The sequence below is a fragment of the Eleutherodactylus coqui genome, chromosome 1, assembly GCF_035609145.1.
Source record: "Eleutherodactylus coqui strain aEleCoq1 chromosome 1, aEleCoq1.hap1, whole genome shotgun sequence".
NCBI lineage: Eukaryota > Metazoa > Chordata > Amphibia > Anura > Eleutherodactylidae > Eleutherodactylus > Eleutherodactylus coqui.
The window spans coordinates 50,754,797-50,776,095 of record NC_089837.1 but is presented as its reverse complement, the minus strand read 5'-3'; the positions used below and the strand labels follow the sequence as shown (position 1 = coordinate 50,776,095).

The 21,299-nt window shown below is 47.5% G+C and overlaps 1 protein-coding gene across 2 annotated transcripts in view; it reads left to right on the top strand.

Annotated features, from left to right (window-relative positions):
- LOC136620727 (cytochrome P450 2C5-like) overlaps positions 1-21,299 on the top strand; it is a 78,788-nt gene that overhangs the window by 27,328 nt on the left and 30,161 nt on the right. For both annotated transcript variants that reach the window (XM_066595670.1, XM_066595673.1), the window contains exons 2-3: positions 8,606-8,802; positions 9,855-10,017. In XM_066595670.1, coding sequence (XP_066451767.1) covers positions 8,606-8,802; positions 9,855-10,017 — 360 coding nt within the window. The remainder of the gene's footprint in view (positions 1-8,605; positions 8,803-9,854; positions 10,018-21,299) is intronic.

Here is a 21,299-nt window from a genome sequence, read left to right as displayed (position 1 = left end):
CCAGTAGCAGGGAGATTTTAAATTTCCTGGGCAATCCTTGGCTTTTGCACACACACTCACCTTTTGCCGATGGGCACATGCGCAAAAGCCGAGGTAAGGTCTGCGAATACAGATCCAATCAGGGGAGAAATCTGGGGGCTTTAGCTATGTAATTTCATCTCCTCTCACGGATACAATCCCTGAGTGGAGATGAAACTTTAGCTTTTTAAACTTTATTTCAATTTTTTTTTAAATTTACATGATCTCCATTATCCATTGACGTGACCAGGGACTGCATACCGCAACCCCAGTGACATTCCCTTGCTCTTTGCTACCTTTGCTTACAATTACTTGGTACTTGGGCTCTGTGGCCTTCTGCACATGCACCTGACATCTTGCCTTTGGCACGCATGCGCAGAACCCAGTGGCAGGTCCTTTCGGGACCAGATTGCTGTGGGACATCGCAAAGACCTGGAGGTCAGTAATATCAGCTCTTCTCATGGATCTGATCTGAGGGGTGATGAAACTTCCACTTTTTAAACTTTTTTTTTAATGCAATTACCGCTATTCATTGAATAATCTCAATTGCATGACCAGTGACTGCACACCGCGGCCCCCATGACAGCTCCAAACTCTCGGCTACCTCTGGCAGCGGACAGCAGGAAGCTGGCACACTCACAGACACCGTGGTTTTTAGTCACAGCTTTAGCGCTGGTGTGTTTATATGGCCCTGTAGCTTTAAGCCCAGACACCCAGAACATGAAAACATGTATGGGTGGTCACTAGAGATGAGTGAACGTACTCGTCCGAGCTTGATACTCGTTCGAGTATTAGCATGTTCGAGATGCTCGTTACTCGTAACGAGTACCACGCGATGTTCGGGTTACTTTCACTTTCCTCTCTGAGACGTTAGCGCGCTTTTCTGGCCAATTGAAAGACAGGGAAGGCATTACAACTTCCCCCTGCGACGTTCAAGCCCTATACCACCCCCCTGCAGTGAGTGGCTGGGGAGATCAGGTGTCACCCGAGTATAAAAATCGGCCCCTCCCGTGGCTCGCCTCAGATGCGTTGTGAAATAGCTGAGGGACAGTGGTATTGTGTTGGAGCTGCTGTAGGGAGAGTGTTAGGAGTTAGTGTAGGCCTCAAGAACCCCAACGGTCCTTCTTAGGGCCACATCTAACCGTGTGCAGTAGTGTGGAGGCTGCTTTTAGCAGTGTTGCACTTTTTTTTTTTTTTGGTATATCGGCCGTGCAGAGCATTGCGCCCTGCAGTAATACTCCAGGGATAGAATTGTGTAGGCAGGGCCAGAAGACATATATTATAGATTGAATATACGCAGTGGTCCTTTAGAAAAAAATATTTGAAAAAAATCTATTTGGCCTGCCTGTCACTGTGCTCAGTGTTCTGGGTCCGTGTGTGCTGGGGGTAGTATTTCTCCAAATAAATACGCAGCCAGCTAAGTGTTACAGCAGGCTTGCGCCAAATTATTTCCTGGCTCTGAAATCACCGGTCTGTTGCAGTTAATAACAGTGCAACACTGCAGTTCAGTCACACAGTCCAGGGACAGAATTGTGTAGGCAGGGCCAGAAGACATATTATAGATTGAATATACGCAGTGGTCCTTTAAAAAAAAATATTTGGAAAAAATCTATTTGGCCTGCCTGTCACTCTGCTCAGTGTTCTGGGTCCGTGTCTGCTGGTGGTAGTATTTCTCCAAATAAATACACAGCCAGCTAAGTGTTACAGCAGGCGTGCGTCAAATTATTTCCTGGGGTTCCGTAAACGAAGTCAACCTCCAACCACAGGTCAATAAGCGGCACATTTAATTACAGCATTCTGTTTCTGCACTACTGCTAATACACCATGCTGAGGGGTAGGGGTAGGCCTATAGGACGTGGACGCGGGCGAGGACTCGGAGGCCCAAGTCAGGGTGGGGGCACAGGCCGAGCCAGTGCGGTGGCCAGGGGTAGAGGCAGGGCCAGACCGAATAATCCACCAACTGGTTCCCAAAGCGCCCCCTGAAGAGGTCAAGGTGCTCTACGGTGTGGCAGTTTTTCACAGAGACGCCTGACGACCGACGAACAGTGGTGTGTAACCTTTGTTGCGCCAAGATCAGCTGGGGAGGCACCACCACCAGCATGCGCAGGCATATGATGGCCAAGCACCCCACAAGGTGGGACGATGCCCGTTCACCGCCTCCGGTTTGCACCACTGCCTCTCCCCCTGTGCCCCAACCTGCCACTGAGATCCAACCCCCCTCTGAGGACACAGGCAGTACCGTCTCCTGGCCTGCACCCGCACCCTCACCTCCGCTGTCCTCGGCCCCATCCAGCAATGTCTCTCAGCGTAGCGTCCAGACGTCGCTAGTGCCACAGTTTGAGCGCAAGCGCAAGTACGACGCCACGCACCCGCACGCTCAAGCATTAAATGTGTACATTGCAAAATTGATCAGCCTAGAGATGCTGCCGTATAGGCTTGTGGAAACGGAGGCTTTCAAAAGCATGATGGCGGCGGCGGCCCTGCGCTACTCGGTTCCCAGTCGCCACTACTTTTCCCGATGTGCCGTCCCAGGCCTGCACGACCACGTCTCCCGCAACATTGTACGCGCCCTCACCAACGCGGTTACTGCCAAGGTCCACTTAACAACAGACACGTGGACAAGCACAGGCGGGCAGGGCCACTATATCTCCCTGACGGCACATTGGGTGAATTTAGTGGAGGCTGGGACAGAGTCAGAGCCTGGGACCGCTCACGTCCTACCCACCCCCCGAATTGCGTGCCCCAGCTCGGTGGTGGTATCTGCGGGGGTGTATGCTTACTCCACTACCCTCCTCCTCCTCCTATGCAACCTCTGTCTCGCAATCAAGATGTGTCAGCAGCACGTCGCCAGCAGTCGGTGTCACGCGGCGTGGCAGCACAGCGGTGGGCAAGCGTCAGCAGGCCATGCTGAAACTACTCAGCTTAGGAGAGAAGAGCCACATGGCCCACGAACTGCTGCAGGGTCTGACAGAGCAGACCGACCGCTGGCTTGCGCCGCTGAGCCTCCAACCGGGCATGGTCGTGTGTGACAACGGCCGTAACCTGGTGGCGGCTCTGCAGCTCGGCAGCCTCACGCACCTGCCATGCCTGGCCCATGTCTTTAATTTGGTGGTTCAGCACTTTCTGAAAAGGTACCCTCACTTGTCAGACCTGCTCGGAAAGGTGCACCAGCTCTGCGCACATTTCCGCAAATCCCACACGCACGCTGCCACCCTGCGGACCCTGCAACATCGGTTTAATCTGCCAGTGCACCGACTGCTGTGCGACGTGCCCACACAGTGGAACTCTACGCTCCACATGTTGGCCAGACTCTATGAGCAGCGTAGAGCTATAGTGGAATACCAACTCCAACTTGCGCGGCGCAGTGGGAGTCAGCCTCCTCAATTATTTACAGAAGAGTGGGCCTGGTTGGCAGCCATCTGCCAGGTCCTTGGAAAATTTGAGGAGTCTACCCAGATGGTGATCGGGGATGCTGCAATCATTAGTGTCACCATTCCTCTGCTATGCCTCTTGAGAAGTTCCCTGCAAAGCATAAAGGCAGACGCTTTGGAATCAGAAACGGAGGTGGGGAAAGACAGTATGTCGCTGGATAGTCAGAGCAACCTCATGTCTATATCTCAGCGCGTTGAGGAGGAGGGGGAGGAGCATGAGGAGGAGGAGGAAGAGACAGCTTGGCCCACTGCTGAGGGGACAGATGCTGCTTGCCTGTCATCCTTTCAGTGTGTATGGCCAGAGGAGGAGGAGGAGGAGGAGGGGGAGGAGCATGAGGAGGAGGGGGAAGAGACAGCTTGGCCCACTGCTGAGGGTACAGATGCAGCTTGCCTGTCATCCTTTCAGCGTGTATGGCCTGAGGAGGAGGAGGAGGAGGAGGAGGAGGAGGAGGAGGATGATCCTGAATGTGATCTTCCGAGTGAGGACAGCCATGTGTTGCGTACAGGTACCCTGGCACACATGGCTGACTTCATGTTAGGATGCCTTTCTCGTGACCCTCGCGTTACACGCATTCTGGCCACTACGGATTACTGGGTGTACACACTGCTCGATCCACGGTATAAGGAGAGCCTTTGCACTCTCATTCCCGAAGAGGAAAGGGGTTCGAGAATGATGCTATACCACAGGGCGCTGGTGGACAAACTGATGGTAAACTTCCCATCCGACAGCGCTAGTGGTAGCAGGGGAGGCGCAGAGAGGCCTTTGACAGCTTTATGGCTCCCCAGCAAGACTGTGTCATCGGTCCCCAGTCAAGGCTGAGTTGGCGGGAGCACTGTAAAAGGATGGTGATGGAGTACGTAGCCGATTGCAGCACCGTCCTCCGTGACGCCTCTGCCCCCTACAACTACTGGGTGTTGAAGCTGGACACGTGGCCTGAACTCGCGCTGTATGCCCTGGAGGTGCTTGCTTGTCCTGCGGCTAGCGTCTTGTCAGAGAGTGTGTTTAGTGTGGCTGGGGGAATCATAACGGATAAGCGTACCCACCTGTCAACCGACAGTGCCGACAGGCTTACACTCATCAAGATGAACAAAGCCTGGATTTCCCCAGACTTCTCTTCTCCACCAGCGGACAGCAGCGATACCTAAACAATACGTAGGCTGCACCCACGGATGGAAGCATCGTTCTCTATCACCATCCAAAACGGGGACCTTTTTGCTTCATCAATCTGTGTATAATATTCCTCCTCCTCCTCCTGCTCCTCCTCCTGAAACCTCACGTAATGACGCCGAACGGGCAATTTTTCTTAGGCCCACAAGGCTCAGTCATATAATTTTTTCTAAACAATTTTTATACGTTTCAATGCTCATTAAAGCGTTGAAACTTTCACCTCAACCAATTTTTATTTTAACTGGGCTGCCTCCAGGCCTAGTTACCAATTAAGCCACATTAACCAAAGCCATTAATGGGTTTCACCTGCCCTCTCGGTTGGGCGTGGGCAATTTTTCTCAGGTACATTTGTACTGTTGGTACACCAATTTTTGTGGGCCCTCGCCTACAGTGTAATCCAATAAATTTTTGGCCCACCTGCATTACAGCTGACATAACATCAGCTGTGATGGGTACTGCAATGGGATATATTTATGTACCGCCGGTGGGTTCCAGGGAGCCACCCATACTGTGGGTCCACAGGGAGTTGTAAATGCATCTGTTTCCACTTCTAAAGAACCCCAGTCTGACTGGGGCATGCAGTGTGGGCCGAAGCCCACCTGCATTAAACATGACATTACTACCTCAGCTGTGTTGGGCAATGCAATGGGATATATTTATGTACCGCCGGTGGCTTCCTGGCACCCACCCATGCTGTGGGTCCACAGGGAGTTGTAAATGCATCTGTTTCCACTTCTAAAGAACCCCAGTCTGACTGGGGCATGCAGTGTGGGCCGAAGCCCACCTGCATTAAACATGACAATACTACCTCAGCTGCGATGGGCAATGCAATGGGATATTTTTATGTACCGCCGGTGGGTTCCAGGGAGCCACCCATGCTGTGGGTGCACACGGAATTCCCATTGCAGAGTTGTACCTGCCTGTGACTATATATAAAAAAACGCGGTCTGACTGGGGCATGCAGACACCTTGACAGAATGAATAGTGTGTGGCACATAGGTTCCCCATTGCTATGCCCACGTGTGCAGCTCCAGATGGAGGTGGCACAGGATTGGATTTCTCATTGCTTCTGTACAGCATTGTGGGCCATCGCCCTGCCCCTTTTAAAGAGGGTCGCTGCCTAGCCGTGCCAACCCTCTGCAGTGTATGCCTGCTTTTCCTGTGGCAGACGCACTTATAAATAGACAAGAGGGTGGTGTGGCATGAGGGCAGCTGAAGGCTGGGCAGGGACAGCTTGGTGTGCGCTGTGGACACTGGGTCGTTGGGGGGGGGGGGGTTTGGCAGCATGTAACCCAGGAGAAGTGGCAGCGGAGTGTCATGCAGGCAGTGATTGTGCTTTGTTGGAGGTAGTGTGGTGCTTAGCTAAGGTATGCATTGCTAATCAGGCTTTTCAGATGTAAAAGTTTTTGGGAGGGGGGGGCCCACTCTTGCTGCTATTGTGGCTTAATAGTGGGACCTGTGAACTTGAGATGCAGCCCAACATGTAGCCCCTCGCCTGCCCTATCCGTTGCTGTGTCGTTCCCATCACTTTCTTGAATTGCCCCGATTTTCACAAATGAAAACCTTAGCGAGCATCGGCGATATACAAAAGTGCTCGAGTCGCCCATTGACTTCAATGGGGTTCATTACTCGAAACGAACCCTCGAGCATGGCGAAAAATTCGTCTCGAGTAACGAGCACCCGAGCATTTTGGTGCTCGCTCATCTCTAGTGGTCACTTAGGGGAAACATAGAAAAAGATTAAAAGTGAAAGTGTTAGTTCCTTAATAAATAATGTGGGAAAAAATCTAGAGGGTGATGAGAAGAAAAACAAATCTATTAAATATTTTGTATCGCAATCTGGGCCATTCTGACTAGACTGTTAGGAGGTGTTGGGACCACTGAATGCATGAGGGCACACACACAAGATACCTGGGCTCAGGATGCCCTTGACAGACAAACAGTAGAAAGAATTGTCTGTTTGTCTAACAAGCAGTTCCAACTTTTTCATTGTCTAATCATCCAGAGACAGGTGGCACCATAGTTACAGGCCCCTGTGTCTATTAGAATAATTTCCAAACAATTGGCTGAAGGACATTTGGTGTTATGGTGTCATTACATGTATTGCCTCCGACACCCACGCACTATCGCCTCTCTTTGCAGTGGTTTCAGGAATTATGAAATAGAACTGCTACAGAATGAAACCAAATTATCTACAGCAATGAAAACAGGTTTAGTTTGGGTACTGGTGATAGTCTGGTTCGTGTCTGAAGACCTAAGGGTGAGCGGCTCATTCCATTTTATTCTGATATTGTAATTACTTCCATCAATGTTACAATCACACATGTAAAGTTTCATACAATTCCAACAACTGCTTATAGGCGCTTTATTTTTTTTATTTACAATGGGTGTGTGCATATGTACACCCATTGTATATATGAACTTTCACTTTTTTAGATTTTTCTGTGCTGTGGCTTTATGCATGTTGCAAGAAAAAAAATTCACCATAATTCTATCCTCAATACCCCATAATAACAAAGTGAAAATAGAATGCTAGAAATGTTTCTTTTTAAAAAATTAAAACTAACATTTTGCACTGACATTTGTATTCGAACCCTGTACTGAGTACTAAATTGAAACACTTTTAGCAGCCTCCTTCTCGGGTGTGATGTCACAAGGTTTGCACACCTGGATTTTGGGATCTTCTTTGATTTTTCTCTGCAGATCTTCACAAGATCTGTCAAATTGGATTGGGTTCAAGTCAGGATCCTGACTGAGTGACTCAAGAACACTCACACTGTGGGTTTAGGATTATTGTCTTGTTGGAAGATGAACTATCTGTCTAGTCTGAGGTCCCTTGTGCTTTGGATTGGCCTATGTAAAGATCCCATAGATGGGCGCCAATTTTGTTGATCGGTGATAATCTACCTGGATAAATTAATCATCTACAAGGACCATTACAATATGTACTGTACTAAACAATATTAGTAAAGCTAATTGTTAATGAACACATAGAATCCATTCCACTGGTGAGTATTATATGCATGAATACCTGAAAAGTAGCATAAAACATGTTCTTGGCATACATTTAATGTTCTACTTGGAGTCACTTTCCACATCTTCCATGTTTAGAATAATGGAATCGCTGAACAATATATTTATTCTTTTGATAATCCAAGAGTCAACTCTTCTACAAGAAGAGTTGACACTTAGTAAAAACAGAGCTAGCAGTGGAAAACCTTTGGTCTATCCAAGGGTCCTTTGTCATCAATTGGTTTTCAGATACATTCTATTTACTGGAAAAAAGTGGAAATTGCCAGGACTTTCTAAAAAGTTTGAGAATTAAATAAGTATAATCTAAGAGTCAACTCTTCTATCAGCACCCACTTACTGTTAACAGAGCTAGCAGTAGAAAACCTTTGGTTTGTCCAAAGGTCAATTGCATTAAATGTTTTTCAAATAAATTCTATTAACTAAAAATTGCCAGGACTTTCTAAAAGGTTTGAGCATTAAGTTGAAAAGATGTATATGTATATAATGGTTTGTTGTTCATTGAACGTCATGTGGAATTAAAACTACATTTGAATTGGCAATCCAGAAAAAAAAAATCGAATGATCATTATTAAAAATTACTGTTGCTTGTCCTAATCAGCAGGGTAATAAAATTGTACAATCTTTACAGAATAAGATCAGGTCATCTAAATCTGATTTTAGTAAGAATCACCAGAAAAATATTTTGCAAACTGTGTGTGTGTGCGCTTTTGAATGAGGTTTTAGCACTTATGGGGTCCTAGGTTCAATTCCCATCACATAAAACGTTTGCACGAACTTTGAAAAACTCCATGCAGATATTGCCTTACAACTCCAGAAATGCAAAGCAGCAGTGCTAACAACTGCGCCAACACAATTTCTGTTGCAAATGAGGAGAAACATTTTCCATCCTTGCATGCAGTAGGTGGTAACTTAATTCTTTTTATCATTTATTAATTCATTTTTATTTTCCACCACAGGTTTTTCTGAAGACATGTTGCCCCTCGATCCAGTCACGGTTCTTTTGTCCATTGTAATGTGTATTTTCTTAGCAGCCGTTTTATACAAAGAGAAGGAACATGTTCATCCGAATTATCCTCCTGGTCCAAAGCCCTTGCCGATAATCGGAAATATTCTCAACTTGAATGTGCAAAAGCCTCACTTATCATTTCAAGAGGTACGTTTCAAAGATCAATAAGATCTACAGCCTCTTCATGGTTTATTGATGCATTCCAAGTTTGGGAATATCTACAAAGTTGTTCCTACTTCAGATTATCCAGCAGTTGGTTGAGTTAGCTCAAACTAGATTCGCTGCTTGACTATCTAGCATGATTATAATATTAGGAAGGAACTTGTACCGGTTATCTTATATGTATCTTTAGGATTTCTTCAAAAGACCTCTTGAAGTTTACCCAGTTTAAATCATTGCGGCCCATTAACCCCTTCAGTGGCAGGTTTATTATTAATATGTCATGCCTCACAGGGCAGGTTTTTTAAAATAAGAGTCAATAATGTAATTTAATCTCATAAGTATATATTAAAAAAATGCAACAATCACGTTGCAACATTTTTATGTAATAAAAGAATACATTATAACAATTTTGGAAAATAATTTCCAAATTTTGGAGGAAGGAGATTTTCCAGGCGTGCCACTAAAGGGGTTAAACAGTATCAGATTTACATCTCATCCACAACATGCCTGACAATTTAGCACCACCTTACTATTGTTCTACGTTTACAACAATGTCCCCTTTTAAAAAGGTAATTCTAGAACATGTCTATTTCTCTTCATGAAGCTTTCCTTAGTGTATTCTGAATATAGTTTACACTGGCTAACAACCAAATTTCTGGTGACCATTTGAGTACTTTCTTACTCACCAGCATTTGAATCCGAAAACATGGATTAGTGGTAAAATTCTGCCTCATTTTGCTCCCAAATTCGACAAATGCGGCCTTTGATAAAAATAAGAATAAATTATACTCTTCTGCTGTCTAGTTGATGTACCTGTAGCTCCGTGCACTGAAAAGGTGAGAGGAACTCCTGTCTGCTTTACTATTGACTGCATATCCAAAGTACACAGACTTGTATTATAAATGGCCTTTTGTTAGTAGGAAAAAAACAAGCAAGATGGGGTAAATGTGCTTTCTGTGTACTGAGATGGAGGCTAGGGGAAAGTCATTATATATAATGAGAAACATTTTACTCTTTTTATGGTTTGTGTTTTGCAGCTAGCTAAGAAGTACGGCCCAGTGTTCAGTATAAAGATAGGTGTCCAGAAGGTGGTGGTGCTGTGCGGATATGACACGGTGAAAGAAGCTCTTATTAACCATGCAGAGGAGTTCTCAGACAGACCAAGCGTGCCATCTATTATGGATGTAACAAAAGGATATGGTAACATTTCTATGTGATGGAACATTTTATGCCTCTGGTTACACAGATAACAAATATGTAGAGATAAGCTTTTCTTGGGTTTCAATGAATTGTGCTTCTACCAAGGAACCATATTTTTGGCATTGAAAGGGGGCTCATCATAGACCTACCATTTCAGATTCAAGTTGTGTAAATCCACTGACACAACTGACAAAATGATTTTTGCTGGAGGAAAACCTGATTAGTCAGAAATCTGCTCTGCAAAAATGAAGTATTACATGGCAGCCATTCAAAAGTCATACATGAATGACTTAAACCCACAAGATAAGAGCTTCTAAGCGGGGTACCCCCTTCTATGATGTCCATATTCCCTCCACTTCACTAACAGCGGCATGGCCACTGTGGAGTGCGGCTTGAGTGTTGCTTGATAAGCTCTTTCCTCCTCCTTTTCTGAGATACAGCTGGAGGAGGGAGACAAGGGGCAGGCAGCACCACACAGACCAGCACTTGCAGTGCTGTGTAAGATACCCTTTTGCTGGCAAAAGCCACATCCTAGGAAGAGAAGGTAATGGCACATGGCGTCATTTTGTTGAAGCTTCATGTGACAAATAGAGGCTCTGTCTAGACCCTTCCCCCAGCCCTGGAACAAGCTTGGCTTGCAGCAATGAGCCATATAAGGCCATATAAGGTGTAGGAGTTGTGTCCAGCAGCATGAGGTGAAGTAGCAGCAGTGGCCATTTGAGCAGGCATGCAGGTTGACATGAGATGGGGCAGCAGCCATTGCTCCCATAAAGTAGTGCATGGGATCGGATGATAGTAGGCCCTGTTGACCAACAAATGTGGCCTGATGGAGAACCAGCCAAACTTATGGGTTGAAGAGCCGCACAATGCGTGGGAAGAAAGGGAGTCTCCTGTCCAATAGTGCTTGATGCAGCAGTGGTGGTGTGGAAGCCCTGCACTGGATGCGTCAAGTCAAGAAGCCTCTGTGACTAAAATGGTATAAGGAAAATGCAAGATACTCCTTAATCTTTAATGGTCTGAAGACTAATTAAAATGCAAGAACAATGACATTTGACTAATAATAATGTTTGCCACAATCAATCTGTGTCATTAATGGCTGACTTGGGCCTGATGAGCAGACGCCAATTTTGCAATATCAGGTTCTATCTTCGTCAACCGCAGTCTGAAGTTTGTTTCTCGCTTTTGTCAGGAGCTGCTCAACTGTGCTGAAGTCCCTCTCCACTAAGTACGTAGATGGAACAACTAACACAAGAAACTTAACGCCCTGCCACAGGATAGGATTTAAATTCTTCAATTTCACCCAAAAACATTCATAGTCACATTGTTGGAAAAGTGCTTGGGCTTCACTATCGTGTTTCAAGTCTATCAACTCCTCTTGTAATCTGAGATAAAATTCTCCTGCGTCTGCTGAAAATGGATTGAGTAGCCATGTTGGTTTTTTAAAGGGTACATAGATCATGAAACCTAGTTTGCATGTCTTCTTTGGCTTGTTTAAGGTTTGAGCAAAAAATGTCTAAGTCTGCATCTTGACGTTTCTCTCTGTCTTTGCGTGCAATTTCTTGAAACTGACAGAGCTCGCATCGACTCGGGTTATTGGTATGAAGGTCCAGTTTAGCAATGAAGGACGAGATTATACCTTTAGCCTTAATGAAATTTATTTTGTTTCCTTGTAGCTTTGTGTTGATCTTGTTGAGTTTGTCAAATATATCTGCGAGATAAGCAATATCAAGTCATCGTAGTATAATTGCATCACAAAGGCTTAAGTCAATCGGCCGAAGAAATTCGACTACTGTGTCAAAAGGTTCGTAGAAGCATCGTAAGGACTTTCCTTTTGATGGCCACCTCTCTTCGGGGTGTAGGAGTAAACGTTCAAATTCTTTGTCATGGTCTTGACGAACCTTGCAGAAAATGACGTTTTTGTTCAAAGAGTGTGCTTTTACCTTCTTAACAGCATTAATTACATAATGCAGAGAATCATGCAATCTCTCACATTAATATTTAGTAGCAATGGATCACACAGTGGACTGCCATTATGCCAGATATGGCACATTTTAAATGGGCTATAAATTTGTGATATCAACCGATCATGGATAAAGCTCTATCGGTTGCACAAGCAAGTACATTTGTTAAAGGGATTTTTTTTCTTGGAAAAAAGCCTTTCATGTCCATGGTTAAATTTCAGCTAAACAACAGTTTCTCCACTGCCTCTTCATTCTGATTAATGAAACAAACATAAGCCAGCAGCAATTCTTCATTGTCTCTAAACATTGACTAATCAATTTGCATTACAAATTCTGTGTTCTTTAACGAGTCCAAAAGTGTTTATTCCACATCAGCAGCCATCTCATCAATTCTTGTTAAAATGGTGTCATTACTCAAAGGAATCGATTTCACCATGGCACACGTCAGGCCCCAGCATAGTACTGACAATCTATTTAACTGCGGGTAACAGAAGTGTTTCCCCACTAGTATGTGATTTGCCACATTATACTATTAATAAAGAGACTTTATAGGAAGCAAGGAGGCCTTTGTAGCATTGAGAGCAGATTTTCCAAACAGCTTACCTACAGTGCTGCGGTTATCAAACTTCGACTTTAAACCTTGAAAAAATGAAAGGCTTATTCACTTTGAGTGATTACCTTGCAAAAATGCATTCAGACAGTCACGAAGGCTTCATAGTTTCATTGAAAATGCCTTTTCACAAACGACACACAAGGGAAGCTGTCAATTTGTAGGAGAAGGGATGAATCAGTATGTCAAGTATTCATTTTTAATATTGACTGCATTTCTTCTTCTCAGCCATTTTTATAAAGTATGCTTCAAGAATACACTACTCATGTCGCTCTATCATATAATGATGTATGACTTTTATGACTCCATGACTCCGCTACAGATCATGCATAGAAGATGAAAATTGAGCAGCATTATCGAGTGGTTAAAATTAATGCATCAACATTGATGCTTCTTTATTGATCCAGGTTAAAATGCAGACAAGCAATCACTCGATGATGCTCCTCAATTTTCCTCTTCTATGCATGTGACTTGGAATCCTGGAGTCAATTCCCTAACTGAGCTTTGTAAACTTTATTGCCTCGCACTAGTGGTGCTGTTCTTGGAGTGCTGCTGCTTTACCTACATTTCTGCTACAGATCAATCACACTGGATAACCTAAAGAACAACCTAACCCGCTGTATTCCAGAATGCCGCTGATTGGCTGGCACTTTCCATTGTGTGGATCTCTTGGAGTTTTAGTTTATATCAGTGTTCTGAAAAGACACTTGGCATCCACTAAAACTACAACTCCCAGAGACTCACACAAGAGAAAGTTTGAAGCGGTTCCAGACAATCATCAGCATTATGGAATACAGCAGTTTAGGTTGTGCTGTAGGTTATCCAATGTTAAGTAGTGTGATTGATCTGTAGTGGAGTCATAGAGTTATGAAAGAGGCTGCACACAACTCCCATTACATGCAAGTGATTCATATGGAAATAATTGCCTCGGTTTGCCTTGGTTTTAGATTTCACCGATTGTTTTCGGACAGATTATCGTCAAAAACCGAGATATCACTACTAATTTTTAGAAAAATGTAGTTACTAAACAAACAATATCAACAAAGCAAACACAGAATGCTCCCCTACCATCCCCTAGATGTTCAAACGCCCCCCTGCCTACAATTTTCATTCCATCGCACCCTTGAAAAGTAAAAATGCCCCCCAGGGGGCAATAACGCCCACATTAAGAACCACTGGGTTAGAGCAAGGCCTTGCAAGGGTCAATAGTATCTTTTGTAGAATAATATGTTTACAAAGTAATAATTTCCATATCACATCTGACTCTACATAAGGAGAGAGCTTAAGCCACGATTGTGATGTGACAACCTCTCTATATAAAGTGATGTCTATGACCTGTTTTAGCATTCGGTGTGAAAGGACGCTGCTCCTACAGAGCACTTGGGGTTGTGGCCTACAACCAGAGATGATGCAGGTACAGTTATGCCGCAAGATAAAGATGCTGGATAGAGATGAGCGAACGTGTTCTTCCGAGCTTGATATTCGTGCGAATATTAGGGTGTTCGGGATGTTCGTTATTCGTAACGAACACCATGCGGTGTTCTGGTTATTTTCACTTCCTTCCCTGAGACGTTAGCGCGCTTTTCTGGCCAATTGAAAGACAGGGAAGGCATTACAACTTCCCCCTGTGACGTTCAAGCCCTATACCACCCCCCTGCTGTGAGTGGCTGGGAAGATCAGGTGTCACCCGAACATAAAAGTCGGCCCCTCCCGCGGCTCGCCTCAGATGCGGTGTGAGTTAGATGAGGGACAGTGCTGTTTGTACCGGAGCTGCTGTAGGGAAAGAATTGGTAGTTAGTGTAGGCTTCAAGACCCCCCAAAGGTCCTTATTAGGGCCACTGATAGCTGTGTGTTGGCTGCTGTTAGCAGTGGCAATTTTTTTTTTTCTCAAAATCGGCTCTGCAGAGCGTTGCACCCGGCATTAGGGACAGAAGTGCTGCATAGGCAGGGAGAGTGTTAGGAGTGAGTGTAGCCTTCAAGAACCTCAACGGTCCTTTCTAGGGCCATATTTATCCGTGTGCAGTACTGTCCAGGCTGCTGTTAGCTGTGCTGCATTTTTTTTTGCTTCTCAAAATCGCCTCTGCAGACCATTGCACCCTCCATTGATACTGCAGGGAAAGAATTGTATAGGCAGGGCGACAACACAGTTGTTATTCATTGAATATACGCAGTGCTGCCTTTTGGTGCCAAAAAACTGAAAACAAATCTATTTGTCCAGCCTCTGTCCGTCCTAAGGGCTGTGGACACGTGTGAGCTGCGTGAACAACATTGCTAAATCAGACGCACCCAGCTACGCTTTACTGCTGGCTTCGCCATTTGCTTTCCTTAATTGGGAAAAAAATACCTGCTCTCCAAGAGTTATAATAACTCTGCTACCCTCACGTTCTGTGACACATAAGCAGGGACACAGCACAGTTATTAAACTTCTCATGTTCATTGAATATACGCAGTGCTGCCTTTTGGTGGAAAAAAACTGAAAACAAATCTATTGTCCAGCCTCTGTCCGTCCTAAGGGCGGTGGAGACGTGTGAGCTGCGTGAACAACATTGCTAAATCAGACGCACCCAGCTACGCTTTACTGCTGGCTTCGCCATTTGCTTTCCTTAATTGGGAAAAAAATACCTGCTCTCCAAGAGTTATAATAACTCTGCTACCCTCACGTTCTGTGACACATAAGCAGGGACACAGCACAGTTATTAAACTTCTCATGTTCATTGAATATACGCAGTGCTGCCTTTTGGTGGAAAAAAACTGAAAACAAATCTATTTGTCCAGCCTCTGTCCGTCCTAAGGGCGGTGGAGACGTGTGAGCTGCGTGAACAACATTGCTAAATCAGACGCACCCAGCTACGCTTTACTGCTGGCTTCGCCATTTGCTTTCCTTAATTGGGAAAAAAATACCTGCTCTCCAAGAGTTATAATAACTCTGCTGCCTTCACGTTCTGTGACACATTAGCAGGGACACAGCACAGTTATTAAACTTAGATAATTCATTCACTAGAGGCAGTGGGGCCTTTCGTTTTCCAAAAAGGGCAAAAATTATATTTGGCCTGCAGTCTTGCGCCAATTTATTTCCTGCCTGTGAAATCAAATCACTGGTAATACAGCATGCTGAGGGGTAGGGGTAGGCCTAGAGGACGTGGACGCGGCCGAGGACGCGGAGGGCCAAGTCAGGGTGTGGGCACAGGCCGAGCTCCTGATCCCGGTGTGTCGCAGCCGACTGCTGCGCGATTAGGAGAGAGGCACGTTTCTGGCGTCCCCACATTCATCGCCCAATTAATGGGTCCACGCGGGAGACGGTTATTAGAAAATGAGCAGTGTGAGCAGGTCCTGTCCTGGATGGCAGAAAGTGCTTTGAGCAACCTATCGTCTACCCGCAGTTCTGCGCCGTCCACTGCTGCCAATCCGAATCCTCTGTCTGCTGCTCCTCCTTCCTCCCAGCCTCCTCACTCCACTACAATAACAACTGCTCAGGAGCGGGAACACTCCCAGGAACTGTTCTCGGGCCCCTGCTTAGATTGGGCAGCAGCGGTTCCTCTCCCACCAGAGGAGTTTATCGTCACTGATGCCCAACCATTCGAAAGTTCCCGGGGTCCGGGGGAAGAGGCTGGGGACTTCCGCCAACTGTCTCAACAACTTTCTGTGGGTGAGGAGGACGATGACGATCAGACACAGTTGTCTTGCAGTGAGGTAGTAGTAAGGGCAGTAAGTCCGAGGGAGCAGCGCACAGAGGATTCGGAGGAAGAGCAGCAGGACGATGAGGTGACTGACCCCACCTGGTGTGCAACGCTTACTCAGGAGGACAGGTCTTCAGAGGGGGAGTCAAGGGCATCAGCAGGGCAGGTTGCAAGAGGCAGTGCGGTGGCCAGGGGTAGAGGCAGGGCCAGACCGAATAATCCACCAAGTGTTTCCCAAAGCACCCCCTTGAGCCATGCCGCCCTGCAGAGGCCGAGGTGCTCTAAGGTCTGGCAGTTTTTCACAGAGACGCCTGACGACCGACGAACAGTGGTGTGCAACCTTTGTCGCGCAAAGCTCAGCCGGGGAGCCAACACCAACAGCCTCACCACCACCACCATGAGCAGACATATGATGGCCAAGCACCCCGCAAGGTGGGACGAAGGCCGTTCAGCGCCTCCGGTTTGCACCCCTGCCTCTCCCCCTGTGCCCCAACCTGCCACTGAGATGCAACCCCCCTCTCAGGACACAGGCACTACCGTCTCCTGGCCTGCACCCACACCCTCACCTCCGCTGTCCTCGGCCCCATCCAGCAGTTTAGTTCAGCGCACCGTCCAGCCGTCGCTTGCGCAACTGTTGGAGCGCAAGCGCAAGTACGCCGCCACGCACCCGCACGCTCAAACGTTAACCGTCCGCATAGCAAAATTCATCAGCCTTGAGATGCTGCCGTATAGGGTTGTGGAAACGGAGTCCTTCAAAAGTATCATGGAGGCGGCGGCCCCGCGCTACTCAGTTCCCAGTCGCCACTACTTTTCCCGATGTGCCGTCCCAGCCCTGCACGACCACGTCTCCCGCAACATTGTACGCGCCCTCACCAACGCGGTTACTGCCACGGTCCACTTAACTACGGACACGTGGACAAGCACAGGCGGGCAGGGCCACTACATCTCCCTGACGGCACATTGGGTGAATTTAGTGGAGGCTGGGACAGAGTCAGAGCCTGGGACCGCTCACGTCCTACCCACCCCCAGAATTGCGGGCCCCAGCTCGGTGGTGGTATCTGCGGAGGTGTATGCTTCCTCCACTAAAGCACCCTCCTCCTCCTCCTCCTCCTCCTCCTCTGTCTCGCAATCAAGATGTGTTAGCAGCAGCATGTCGCCAGCAGTCGGTGTCGCGCGGTGTGGCAGCACAGCGGTGGGCAAGCGTCAGCAGGCCGTGCTGAAACTACTCAGCTTAGGCGATAAGAGGCACACGGCCCACGAACTGCTGCAGGGTCTGACACAGCAGACCGACCGCTGGCTTGCGCCGCTGAGCCTCCAACCGGGCATGGTCGTGTGTGACAACGGCCGTAACCTGGTGGCGGCTCTGCAGCTCGGCAGCCTCACGCACGTGCCATGCCTGGCTCACGTCTTTAATTTGGTGGTTCAGCAGTTTCTGAAAAGCTACCCACGCTTGTCAGACCTGCTCGTAAAGGCGCGCCGGCTCTGCGCACATTTCCGCAAGTCCCACACGGACGCTGCCACCCTGCGCACCCTGCAACATCACTTTAAGCTGCCAGTGCACCGACTGCTGTGCGACGTGCCCACACGGTGGAACTCTACGCTCCACATGTTGGCCAGGCTCTATGAACAACGTAGAGCTATAGTCGAATACCAACTCCAACATGGGCGGCGCAGTGGGAGTCAGCCTCCTCAATTCCTTTCAGAAGAGTGGGCCTGGTTGGCAGACATCTGCCATGTCCTTGCTAATTTTGAGGAGTCTACCCAGGTGGTGAGCGGCGATGCTACAATCATTAGCGTCACCATTCCTCTGCTATGCATCTTGAGAAATTCCCTGCAAACCATAAAGGCAGCTGCTTTGCGCTCGGAAACGGGGGCGGGGGAAGACAGTATGCCGCTGGATAGTCAGGGCACCCTCCTGTCTATTTCTCAGCGCGTACAGGAGGAGGAGGAGGAGCATGAGGAGGATGAGGAGGAGGGGGAAGAGACAGCTTGGGCCGCTGCTGACGGTACACCGGCTGATTGCCTGTCATCCTTTCAGCGTGTATGGCCTGAGGAGGAGGAGGAGGAGGAGGAGGAGGAGGAGGAGGAGGAGTAGGAGGATCCTGAAAGTGATCTTCCTAGTGACGACAGCCATGTGTTGCGTACAGGTACCCTGGCACACATGGCTGACTTCATGTTAGGATGCCTTTCTCGTGACCCTCGCGTTGCACGCATTCTGGCGACGACGGATTACTGGGTGTACACACTGCTCGATCCACGGTATAAGGAGAACCTGCCCACTCTCATTCCCGAAGAGGAAAGGGGTTCGAGAGTGTTGCTATACCACAGGACCCTTGCGGACAAGCTGATGGTAAAATTCCCAGCCGACAGCGCTAGTGGCAGAAGGCGCAGTACCGAGGGCAAGGTAGCAGGGGATGTGCGTAGATCGAGCAGTATGTACATCCCAGGCAGTGCAACAGTCTTTAAGGGCCTGGCCAGCTTTATGGCTCCCCACCAAGACTGTGTCACCGCTCCCCAGTCAAGGCTGAGTCGGCGGGAGCACTGTAAAAGGATGGTGAGGGAGTACGTAGCCGATCGCACGACCATCCTCGGTGACGCCTCTGCCCCCTACAGCTACTGGGTGTCGAAGCTGGACACGTGGCCTGAACTAGCGCTGTATGCCCTGGAGGTGCTTGCTTGTCCTGCGGCTAGCGTCTTGTCGGAGAGGGTGTTTAGTGCGGCTGGGGGAATCATCACAGATAAGCGTAGCCGCTTGTCAACCGACAGTGCCGACAGGCTAACACTCATTAAGATGAACAAAGGCTGGATTTCCCCAGACTTCTGTTCTCCACCAGCGGACAGCAGCGATACGTAAGCAATACGTAGGCTGCACCCGCGGATGGAAGCTACGTTCTCTCTCACCATCCAAAACGGGGACATTTCTGTTTCATCAATCTGTGTCTAATATTCCTCCTCCTCCTCCTCCTGCTCCTCCTCCTGAAACCTCACGTAATCACGCTGAACAGGCAATTTTTCTTAGGGCCACAAGGCTCACTCAAATAATTTTTCAGAACAATTTTTATAAGTTTCAATGCGCTTAAAAGCGTTGGAACTTTAACTTGAACCAATTTTTCGTTACACTGGGCTGCCTCCAGGCCTAGTTACCACTTAAGCCACATTAACCAAAGCGATTCACCTGCCATCTTGGTTGGGCATGGCCAATTTTTACTGAGGTACATTAGTACTGTTGGTACACCAATTTTTTGGGGCCCTCACCTACAGTGTTATCATAGTAATTTCTATGTTCTTCGCCTGCACTCATGGTACAGAAAGGTGTGTGGGGTTGGCCTACAGTTTAGCTACATAAATGTAACTTGTGCCTTGGCTATACTAAGGCTACTGAAATGGAACGAAGACTGCGCTCCCGCTATACTGCTGCTTCAGAATTGTTAATGGGGCCTGTCCTGAGTGCTACTATTGCTTACATGGAACGAAGACTGCGCTCCCGCTATACTGCTGCTTCAGAATTGTTAATGGGGCCTGTCCTGAGTGCTACTATTGCTTACATGGAACGAAGACTGCGCTCCCGTTATACTGCTGCTTCAGAATTGTTAATGGGGCCTGTCCTGAGTGCTACTATTGCTGACATGGAACGGACACGTGGAGAGGACACGTAGTGCCTCAAAAACATCCCCCTCCAACAGGGAAAACATTGTTGGCAAATGCCTTTGCATTGGTTCGTCTGGTGGCAGTCCAAGAATTTCACCTTTACCGACACAACAAGAGAGCCCCCACACCATCCCCCCGCCACGGCCCACTTAATCCTGGCCACATTCCGAAAACCAACAAAATACAACCGTGCTACTAGGTCCGCAGTCACCACCACATTACCACCAACGCGGTTACTGTTAAGGTGCATATAACCAGTCTGACTGGGGCATGCAGACACCTTGACAGAATGAATAGTGTGTGGCACATAGCTTCCCCATTGCTATGCCCACGTGTGCAGCTCCTGATGGCGGTGGCACAGGATTCTATTTCTCATTGCTTCTGTACAGCATTGTGGGCTATCGCCCCGCCCCTTTTAAAGAGGGTCGCTGCCTAGCCGTGCCAACCCTCTGCAGTGTGTGCCTGCGGTTTCTCCTCATGGCAGACGCACTTCTAAATAGACATGAGTGTGGCGTGGCATGAGGGCAGCTGAAGGCTGCGCAGGGACACTTTGGTGTGCGCTGTGGGGGGGAGGGGGGGCGGTTGGGCAGCATGTAACCCATGAGAAGTGGCAGCGGAGTGTCATCCAGGCAGTGATTGTGCTTTGTTGTAGCTAGTGTGGTGCTTAGCAAAGGTATGCCATGCTAATGAGGGCTTTTCAGAAGTAAAAGTTGTTGGGAGGGGGGGGGGGCACTCTTGCCGCTATTGTGGCTTAATAGTGGGACCTGTGAACTTGAGATGCAGCCCAACATGTAGCCCCTCGCCTGCCCTATCCGTTTCTGTGTCATTCCCATCACTTTGTTGAATTGCCCAGATTTTCACACATGAAAACCTTAGCGAGCATCGGCGAAATACAAAAATGCTCTGGTCGCCCCCTTGACTTCAATGGGGTTCGTTGTTCGAAACGAACCCTCAAGCATCGCGGGAAGTTCGTTCCGAATAACGAACACCCGAACATTTTGGTGTTCGCTCATCTCTAATGCTGGAAAGTTGCCTGAAATGCCATGTGCTTTGCTGCCGACAAAGATGAGAAGATATATATGTCAGCAAGAAATGCCAGTTAAAGCAAAGTGATAATTTGGGTCACTGTCAATATTACAGTACTGTCAATTGATCAGTATTTATGCCAAATTATTACATAGTGTAGGTATATTTATTGCTTGATGTTCAGTAAGACGTATTTTAAATAAAAGTGAAACTTCTGTCTGTTACTGCCACACCATCACCTTCCACCTCGGCACTCCACTCACCTGTTACACATATTCCCTTTTAGGCAACATGGGATAGTGTTGCATAAACTGTAATGTGCCTTGCAGCTGCCAAGGATGAGAAGATATATATGTCAGC